Raw genomic sequence first — 10,935 nt, 5'->3', positions numbered from 1 at the left:
TCCTCGCTGCCGAAATGGCTACCGAGTGAACCGCAGCGCCTCCTACTGGTCCCGCTGCTTCTGTCTCTTCAGCAAGCTCGAAGCAGCACCAGCACTTTGATTCACTGCCAGCACGACGAACGACAGTGAAAGTACAAAACTCAAAAAAAAAAAAAAAAGAAGAGAGAGGGTTGGGGTTGGAGGAGAGGCGTATGCTTGAGGAAGAGGTGCCGAGTCGCTGGGAACCACGGGAAGCATACGCGATTTGCAAGGGGCGCGACGACGGAGGGGGAACGGTGTTTTTTCTGGCGGTCCAGGAGGAAACTTTTCTGGGGCCCGCACGGCAACGGACTCGTCGCGTTTTAATTGAATTTGGTTCGATCGCGTGAGCCCAGAAGAAGCGGAAGAGAGAAAAAAAAGAGCTAAACTGCGCGAAGAGCGCCTCTTGTGTGTATATGTTTGCGTGTGAGGTAGGCGAGTGCTTCTGCAAAGCGGTAATCGACGCTGAACGACCATGATTGGGTGATTGGGTTTCCGTACCGAGACTTGTGAAGAGGGAGTGCTCGCGCGCGCGCGTGTGTCTGAAGAGAGAGAGGGAATATCGTGCAGGGAAGTATCGTGCTACTTCCCACACTCTCCTCCGTACGCCTTTCGCCCTCTTGTGTGCCCCTCGGTGAGTTTCCGGCGGTATGGATGCCTCCACGTGGTGCGTGGTGCGATGCATTCTCACCTGTCTCCTGCTCACCTTGACGTGGTCCTGCGGGGTCGCCAGCGGCTCCAATGAAACCACGGCACAGGTCACCGAAACTGCGACGACAGTGGGGGCGACCACTTATGGCGCCAGACTGACGACGTTGGATGATACGTTCCTCTACCTGCGCGATGCAAACAGCGAAGACTTGAAGGATAATGTCATTCAAGTCGGTGAGTGTATACTAGCTTGAGGGTTCGTTTGAGCATGGCACAAAGTGATGCGGGTGCACTGACGTGTAGTGATGGTTCATTAGCAAATATCAACGGGAATGAGCGAGCAAGCGAAAGGATTCAGGTAGGTGCCGCAAGGTCAGGCTTGTGGCAATCGTAAGTGGAGATTCGGGAATGGGTGGCGCAAATGACACCGTGTGATACATCCAGTGCATTCATATCTGCGCTCGCCTTTTGTCTAACTAGCCTTCTTATTTGTTATTTGAGAGATTACTCTAGCATACGTTGAGAATCAGTAATTTTCATTTAGTTTTAGTTTCGCCTTCCCACAGCAAATGGCACACTTTCACATGATGTGGGGCGGGATAAGGCACGGGATGAGTGTTATATTAAAGGCGTTCGGTTTAGTCAAGGGGCTCGCCACCATCCAGTCCCTAGATATTTTTCTTTGGATTAATAAAAGGCCAAAACTTTTTGCTGCATGGGGAACGTCAAAGTGTGGGCGAATGAACGGTTATATGATACACTTAGGCGCGAAGTCAGGGTATACTACATTCGCTCATTAGAAGAATATATAGCACGCTTTTCGTGCACTGGTGCAGAAATTTAATAGCTGGTATTGTACTGCGAGCGCAAAACGTTTAAACGACAGCGGATAATAGTTTTTCTTACACACTGCGGCTTTTTTGAACAATATATTTCGGAACGTAGTTCTTATTTTACTTAAACACGTCCGTTTAAAGGAACTGATAAAGCTATGAAATGTTGTATATTACATTATAGGAGAACAACGCTAAGTTCTCGAATCAACTTCACTACTGTGGATGTTTGCTAGTGTTTATCTATGTTCATATTCACCAGGAAGACACATGGTTCCTTTGCTGTTAGTGCAGGATCAATGAAGGGTCGCGGGAGGCTTACGCTGACACCATTTCTTTACTCTCTGCACGTGAGGCAGACGACACGAAAAGTAGTCTACAATTGTTCGAAAAACGAAATGTTTTGAAACGCTATACTACGGGCGAGAACTTCAAGAAACTCTATAGTTGATCATCCGCCAAAGCTGGGCATTTCACCACAGCAGGCGTTTAAAACTGGACTTTGGGTTGTGCTTCGGCAGATGAGAAACATAGAGTGTAACAACTAGATAGGTACTGAAACAAAAAATACTTCGAGCGAAATGCGCCAGCCTGTTGAATTTGCCCGGAACGTCCGCTTAGGCAATTTTCCTTGGTGGTTTTCTAGCGCACGAAACTGGCATGCGTGGGTATAGGTATTTAACCAAACACAAGTCTAAATCCAGCTGGCAGCTTGAAAACTTAAGTACGCCGCCGCATGACATGAGCACACCGCGCGTCGTTTCAACGACGCCTTATCAGTCATTCCATTTGTCATTGTAGACATGAATTTTTCAAATAGTTATATTAAAAGAACTATTTGCATTTGAAACAAGATCACGCAACATATTTTGGAAAATAGCAAGGTACGTTCATGAGGAGGAGAAAGCGAGGCCGTGAATCATGTCAGATATAGACTAATTAGGCCAGGCGAACAAAGCTAAAAACTGGAAACGCCTCGTGCAGTCTCGACGCGCACTCGCCGGTATAGAACTCGGCACCGACCCAAGAACAGTGGCACTGAGTGGCGCGGGCTGTTTGTCGGTCTGCGGTCTTGGCATCGGTGGATATATGCGTTCACTTTCTTTACTCCACGCTTGCTTCCCTTGGCTTGCTGCTTTCCCCCAGAAATTGTAATAATCGTTTATCATGTGTTCAAACCGAGCGAAGAATTCGCGAATCATTGTGATCGCCAGTTCTTTTTGTCATTGGGCGGCTGCTTTCCTAATTATATGTCTAGCATCATGATTGATAAGAATTGCCTCTGCCGAAAAATTCGATCGCCAGAGTTATTCTATTTTTTGTGAATACAGGTCCAGGTCAGTTCAGCTATTACTCCGGTATTTGTTTCTTCTGTCACCTTTTATTCCCTTTACCGCTTTCCCTAGCACAGGGTAGCCAACTGGTACTTACACGGGCTAACCTCCCTGTCTTTCCTTCCATTCTGCCCCCCTCTCTCTCTCTCTCTCTCTCTCTCTCCGGCTCATAATTCCTTTACTGCGGCGTCAGCGGGTTTTCACAGCAGGCACCACTACCTTTCTGATGTACAAGCACATATTCACTAAAAGCTCTTATATGATACAATTGCTCGCAAAAGCTGATTCCGGCCAATTCTTATGCTCGACATATCATTAGTGTAAGACGGCCCATCAGTGCGAAAAAGCACTTACGAATTTAAAGCTTTTTGAATTCGGCCTTAGAAAATTATTTGCTATGCGCACAATTTCATCCTTGCACGTTACAGTTCGGTGCCTGCTGTGGTTTCCTAACTGCTCACACAGACATCACAGCTCTCAGAGTCTACGTAGCAGGTGTAAAGCTGTTAAGCCCCACACAATTCCCACACTCGGATCTACTGGCACTGCCTTCCAACGGCACTAAAGGTTGCATTCGTTTTGGAGGACCCGTCCGATCTCCAAACCACCTCAGCCGAAAAGGTATGCCTTCCGGTGAGAGGCTTCTGAAGCCCTGTAGCGTTCTTGCTACTTTCGAAGCCGTTTCTGATTAGCATCAGTTGAGAAACGCTTGCGTGCGTTCGCCATAATTATAATTGCTGTGAGCGAGGGCATTGTTGCAGTTTTTAAGGGCAACCGAGTTGGACAAGCGGCTGTAGCCTAAACAGATGTTTATAGTGCTGCAAGTGCAACTGGGCTGTGCGGTGACGGCATGCCGTGACAGTGACCGACAGTGATTGTATGTCTGTGCTCCTTTTTTTTCATTTATCTCTATTTTGCTATCACTTTACCTAACCCAGCGCTCTCTCCCCAGCGTAGGTTAGCAAACCGGATCTTCCCATCTGGTCAACCTCCCTGCCTTTCCCCTTCTGTCTCTCTCTCTCTTGGCTCTTGAGCAACGTGCGTGTCCAGTGCTGCTTCATCTTTCTTTTGTCTTGTAATCAAGTGACACGTAAATAACGTTCGTTCTACATTTGAGGCAATATCTAAATGCAATACAGAAAAAAATTGTTGCATGACAGCTGGACGAATATAGCACATCCCCGTGTCCTGTATGCATATCACCAAGGGGGCAGAAGGCAGTCTGATACTCACTTTGGGGCTACTGTGCTATGTACACAAAGCACTGTTTGACAGAGATGCTGGTGAGGGGAATCTGGCAGCCGTTCTCGTGCTGCGTTGAAAGCCGGCGTGCGATGGCGTGCTCGGCATCAATCATCAATGCAACCTGCGTTACCTTGCATACACCTCACACGTATAGATAACACTTTCCTAGCGCAGTTGTCTCTCTTTTTTACGCGTAACCTGTAACTTTTGGTTTCTCACATCTTTCGCCGGCTCCACGTTGGGGGTGAGCTAGGAGTTTGTGCACATGCGGTTGTGAAATGGAGCATCCAGCAACGTTGCATCCAGCATTCTCACTGGCAGCTGCCAGTGAGAATGCGCAGCTGGCGTCGGTGATGAATCGTACAAGAACAGCCTGTGGACGGACCTCTATACTCCGTCTTACAAGCCGGTTGCATCGCTGCCAGAGCTACGAGGCGTACACAGGCAATATCCTGGCGCAGCGGGTATATAGTTCCGGGCGTACACTGGCTGATTGTTGGCTATACCGGAGTCTTTTATGCTTGCTCGCTACCTCATACGGTACAGCGACACGTGACATGTTAGGCCCCTTGCGCATGCGCGTCGTATACCGAGAATTACGGTGGCAGTTACTGGCAGCAACCGTAATAGCCACCCTAACCGTAGCAACATGGCAGTGCCCGTGAAGCGCCGACCGCCCGCTTCGATCCGAATTCGCGCTTGTTGCTGGCTCTCCGCCCTTTCAGCAAGAAACAAGCGGCAAAATCCGTCATCGCTAAGTCTCATCTCAAACTGAGATCAAATCATTAGGTATGTTTTGTAGTAGTTATTGAGATGGGCTGTTTGTTTTCTCGCTGCTAGGACTACAGACACGGAGCCGTAAAGCTGGTTTCGGTTCTAGTTTGCCGACGTCGCCACAGCATTAGCATTGGTGATCCGCAGACGATGCGGAACGCTATAAAAGCCTAATTGTTCACTGTATCATTAATTTGCTACCCCACTCTAGCACGGTACGTGATAACGGTAGCGAGCAAACGCCAAATAGACGCCGTGCAGACGCTGTGGCGCGGGTGAACCTTTGTAAGGCCATTCGCCCATACGACTTGCTAAAGAGGCTGCAAGGGGCACTCTGGAGCGCATACTCAGTGGCGCATTCCCAGGGGCATGTACCCTATGGCATATAATCAGGTTTCTTTCGGCACTCAAGGGCTTAAGCGCTCTGCTCAAGTTCTTAAGGGCTTGTCAGTTCTGCGACCGGCTTTGAAAGTTGTAACGCGTAGCATCGCGTGATCGTGCGAGTGCTTCTGAATATTTCTTTCATTCGTCATTTGTATCACCTTCTATGCCCGTTACCTCTTTCCCCAGCATAGGGTAGCCAGCCGTGACTTACACTGGCTAACCTCCCTGACATTTCCTTCCATTTTTTTCCCTCTCTCTCCCAGTTGCCACAGGGGCACATACATACCCATGGGAATCACTCACAGTTTTACGCACTATCTTCAGGATCGGCCCGCGAAAATGGCAGGTGCTCGCTGTAGAAAACTGTGTTGAACTCGTCAACAATGCTTCGCATAAAAATGCCAGCCCGAAAGATGAGCAAAGAATGGAGTAAAAAGCAACGTAAGGTAAATGTGGCGCTACTTGGAGACAACTGTGAATTCTGCAAAGCTTGCTTTTTAATCGCGCAGCGCTAAGCCAGGTTCAATCAGGAAAGTGACGCCTAGATTCTGTCATGCATGACGAAAAGTTGCTCGGTGAGGCACTCGAATACACGAGTGGTCAGGAAGGATCGCACGAACGAATTTAACAAAGAAGCAGAATAGGAAAGGCGTATCTTATTTTGCATTCGATAACTGTTAAAGCTTACATTCGATTAAAAAAAAGATATATGCGGAAGTCTTACCGCGAGCCAAAACCACGATCTGATTATTAGGCACGTCGCAATAATTTTGTCTCCCGGGGTTCTTCAACGTGCACTTACATTACGTGAGCGTTCTTACATTTCGATCCCATCGTAATGTGACCGCCTTGGCAAGGATCGAACCCGCTACCTCGAGCTCCGCAGCGCCACTCCACCGAGCTGCCATGGTAGCGTTGATGCGAAAGTGCACACCCCCTATCTTATATTGGTGCATGTTGTGCGACAGGTGGGAGACAGTGAAATATACTCTTTACGGAATCACGGAGGATTCCACACCCTATTATAACATTTATTGGGGCTTTCTTTGTTTTCTTCATTAAATACTAAGCATTCTGTCCTTCTGATGTCAAGGTGTAATAGTGCCGTACCTTCTAGACTGGGGCAGGAAAAAAAAACGAAGTTCCTTCGAGTGATGCGGAACAACTTCTACAATAAAAGAAAAAAATGAAATAAAAGAAAGCAAGTTCTTTGAGGCTAACGCGTGTCTATCTGTCAAGAGGAAGGCACTAAATGAGGAGAGAAACAGGGAGAACAAAAGTTGTAGCCTGTAACACCATTCGTACAAAGAAGTAGAATTAGTGGGTAAAGAAAGCACCGGCTACTATGCAAGGTACGCAGTGCGTAGATGGGGTGGGAGTATCTTCTTGGCCCTGTAAAGAAAAAAGAAAGAAAGGAAACAAAAAAGAACTTTCAATGCACCTTAACCCTGCACCTACATGCATGCACTGAAATATGGCATTTTGCCTTGTATCTTCCACCATACAACTGCTCTGTCTTAAGTGCACCTTCCTTCTTCTTTCGAACAGCGTATTCGCTTGCTGGCTTTTTGGCCACTTAATTTAGCCTCGCATTCTACAGCGAGTCATTGTTTAAAAATTTTGTTGTTCTGCAGCTCTTTCAATATTTTTTTTTCCAATGTCAGCTATGATATCTTGCGCTGTGAGTGCCACTCAGGAAACGATATGAAAACGACGAGATGAGATGGGATATCAGCGTTTCTTTGCATTTTGTTCAGGTAGAAATGCTGCGTCAGTCTTTTCTCAATTCCGGTTACATTTTTTCAATATATTTTCTTCCTGCTGGGCACGCGCTCCATGAAACGAAAGAGTGGCGGCATCATTCTTCCGCACTTCCTGGCGCGATCACATTTGCGTTTTCATTACGAGAGCCGAAGGGAGCACTAAAACGCAGGCGCCTCGAGCTCTCATGAAAGCATAACCGAGACATATAACAAAAGGGGAGCGAAACATGTACGGGCCCTCACACAGAAATGCAAACATATCGAAGCTGATAGAGGCTTTCCTTGTCTTATTACGCATGTGCATATTTATCGAGTGCGCGGAGAGATGAAATAGAAGAAGGGCGAGAAAAAAGAAAAGACGAAAAACATCGTGTTCTCTCTCTCTCTCTTTTTTTAGTGTTTATGGCAATGCCGTGTGAAGCTCGTCGGTGGTGCGATGACAATTTTATATTAGCACTGCAAGAACTCGGCCAGATCGTTCCATGCACTGTCCAGGATGTCAAGGAGAGACCGGCGGCAGCGAACATTCTCTTTTTCTTCTCTCTCTCCCTCTGTCTCTGTTTCAAGCATGACTGAAACGGGAGAGCGAATGTCTGGCTCACCGGGCTACTGAAAATTTGGCAGCCCAGATGTAACTCAGGCTAAAAATGAAAGAGAGAGAGTGGCATATAACGAAGTGGTGCCAGACTGCTGTTGAACGTCTCTTCACATAAAATTTTTGCTTAGCTAGCTCGGGTTTGTGTGTTTAGTGCTGGCGATGCTTTCGCCAGGTTTCTGAACGCCAATGCGATGATTTGTCTCTTGTCTACAAGAGAATATAACCTGAATTAAGGGTTTCAAAGATGTTGACGCACATTGCCCTGTATTTTAGATTTGTTTTCTTTTTTTTTTACGTAAGGAAAAGGTTTCTAATCAGCCTTTATTTTTCGGCTGCGAATCAATAAATGTCTCCAGACAGTCGTTTAGAGAGTCCCAAATTTTACAAAGAGAAAGAGGCACTCCCAAATAACCACCTACAGAGAACGAATGAGAAATTATTTTTTTCCGCCAAGAAAAGCAACTACAGATAAAATGCTACAAGTCAGAAGTTTCCGTGCATCTGTGTTGGCAGTGCATTAAGCATGGCATGATAAGAAACCACGCATGGACCTCAGTCAAATTCCGTGTAGGATATTTGTCGGGGGAACGTTTTTGATAATAATTGTATGCACAGACAACCGCGATGCAGATCTAAATATATATAATGTCCCATACCCTTTGGGTCGCATGTAACACTTCCACTCGGGGGAATTGGCCAAGAATGAGCGCGTGCCCAGCGGCAGAATTCGTCTACTCGGGCAGAGAGAGCAGTCAGCACATGCGCAGTGACCTAGTTTGTCTACATATGTCAACGAACCCCCTTCCCAGGTTGCTTTAACATTAGTTACATGCCACCTGGTAAGTGCTTGTATTTGTAAGTACACTTACAAATACTTGCACACAATGCCTGTTTGAAAGGTGACGGTTTCACTGAACCTATTACGACTTCCATGCTCTCTATTTTTGTTTTCGCTGTAAGATGCCGAAAACTTGCGGAACCTTACGAGAACGTTTGTACTTAGCCGACCTGGCGTATGATGCCACGAGCACAGAAGAAATTGTTGGCGTCGCCGAAAAGCAAGCTCACCCTCCCGCATAGCAAAACAGAGACCCGAGTTGCAAAACCATGTTCTCCGTTGCTTCTGGCTTTGAAATTGAGTGACCTCTAGAGCCTACTGACTAATTCATGCAGGCGAAGCCATATTATGCACTGTTTAAATCAATTTAAGTATATTTAACTAATCAATTTAAATCAATTCACCTTCTGCCTGTCGTGGTGAAAATAAAGCGTGGTGCTGATGATAATGATTTACTCTGCGTTGGCTGTAGCTGGAAACAATGTGCGAATCCAGAACGAGATAAGTGGTGCTCGCTTGGAAATCTCCTGCTCCTCGAGGGACACCGTTACTTCTATCCGGCCAAACATAATTACGCTACTTCCAATTTCCTTCGCTGCAACGGACAATCGTTGCTACGCGCGAGACGGTAATCAAGCATTCCTAGTTTCACCAAAAAGCACTAACGTTTTTTTTTTTTTTTGCTTCGCTTTTGTTCGATCCTGATTACGTAAAATCTCCAAGTCAATGATACGTGTAGCGCATCCCAAGTGCCGAACGACATGTTCGCGAGGTCGAAAAGTGATGTCAGTTCGCGGGGAGTGGGCGAGGAGGCAGTATCGAAAATCAATCAGCGTGGCATGAATCGGTCCCAAAAGGGTGAATGGGAAACGAGGCGTGAGACCTATCTAATGAGGGAGGCCGACGAGCGAGACAGAGGTCAAAGAGAGAGAGAGAGAGAGAGAGAGAGAGAGAGAGAGAGAGAGAGAGAGAGAGAGAGAGAGGAAAAGAAATCGACGCTTCTCAAAGCTTCTGTCAGATTTCTTTCTTTCTGGTCGGTCTTTCTTTCCATTTCCGCTATGCGCTCACTTTCGAATGTATAATTTTTTTTTTATGTAATGGTTGGTTGTGAAAGCTTTGCTTTACAACCATGCTGAGTATGAGACCTATTTATTCTATAATGCGAGGTCCCAGCTAGCTCAGTGCAGTGGGAGAAATCTATAGCTATGGTTTCAATTCGTGCCCTCTGTTTCGGCAAGTATAAGTGACCTACTTAGCTCTCTGGCGAGCTGCGTCGCATTTCACGCGCGTGCTTCGAAGAGCGAATGTGCTACCCGTGACCTTGGTATGTCTAATAAATTTCCAGATAAAAGTATAGGAAGTGCATTTCCAGAAAAATCTAGGTTGGCACTATATCGAGTAAGGAAAGGAAGGCAGCAGGTTTGTGTCAAACCCAAATGAGATTCCGCTTTCGATGCCACACACCGAGCGCGCACTTTTAACGACTTCTGTACTAACTACACCCTCTCCCTCACGTGCTACGTAGTACCTCCGCAGTTGCGCCAATTCGAATATCTTTTCTTGGTACATTTCGCGCGCGTACAGTCGGCTCTTAGTTTCGACTGTCATCGGATAAGCTTGACAACCCCGCTTGGACAGGAGTTTGTGGCTGGGACGATTTGGACGGAGCCACATGCTGCCGTTTACATCAGCGCCCCCGCAATCTAGCTAGGGGCTAGCTCTTCGCAGCAGCCTCAAGCTTTTTCGTTGCTGCATCGTGCGTTTCATCAGCGTCACCGAGCGCGCACACCTGCGGACGAGACACAATCACCGATTCACAGAAACGTGCAAAGGCCTTCTTTTTCGTTAAGGGCCCCGTGTCGTAGAATATTCGGCATCGGCATCCTCCTGAACCACGCATCCCGGTCCATGCAGACCCTCCCCGTTTCGCATAGGAGTTACTGTATTAATTAAATTTCTCAAAGTAAAATGCGCGAGAATAATTTTGAAGTATGACTGACACACAACCACCAGACATGATAGCTTCGGGGGGTAATTTCAATATACGAGAAAAACATAGGTCTGTGTTCGGAAACTTCAACACAAACAACTTTTCCAGATGCGGTGTGAGGTCTGTCTTAGTAGGAGCGGCGCGCCCCGGTCGGCTCCTTGCAACACCATCCAAATGGCGCTCGCCTCCGCGCCTCCGAGGCAGCATTGGCGTCCGCCGGGGGGGGGGGGGGGGGGCGGGGTGATAAAAAAGAAAAGGAACCAGGAAGCTCGCCTTCGCGCATATTCGTTCGCCCCCAGTGTTTCCAGGAAAATATTACAGTAATATAAGCCGTAGTTGACGGGAAGCGCTAGAAGCAGTCAGGGATCTTTGGATGCTATCGCGTTCCACTCTTAAACGCGAAGCTCGAACGTCCTCCAAATTCTTTTTTTTTTTTTTGCCACATTTCTGCTTGGGGTAGGAAACATACGAAATAAATGTCGCATACTAGCCCACATAGCAAGTGCT

General features: G+C 47.1%; 1 protein-coding gene across 1 annotated transcript in view; it reads left to right on the top strand.

Moving 5' to 3' along the window:
* The first annotated feature begins 228 nt into the window (after nt 1-228).
* Nucleotides 229-10,935, top strand: part of LOC142585538 (glutamate receptor ionotropic, kainate 2-like) — a 112,709-nt gene continuing 102,002 nt past the window's right edge. Inside the window, exon 1 of the mRNA XM_075696354.1 lies at nt 229-903. Within this exon, the coding sequence (XP_075552469.1) occupies nt 669-903 (235 nt within the window). The 5' untranslated portion in view covers nt 229-668. The remainder of the gene's footprint in view (nt 904-10,935) is intronic.

Source organism: Dermacentor variabilis, chromosome 6, assembly GCF_050947875.1.
Source record: "Dermacentor variabilis isolate Ectoservices chromosome 6, ASM5094787v1, whole genome shotgun sequence".
Taxonomy (NCBI): domain Eukaryota; kingdom Metazoa; phylum Arthropoda; class Arachnida; order Ixodida; family Ixodidae; genus Dermacentor; species Dermacentor variabilis.
This window is presented reverse-complemented; position numbering and strand designations above follow the sequence as displayed.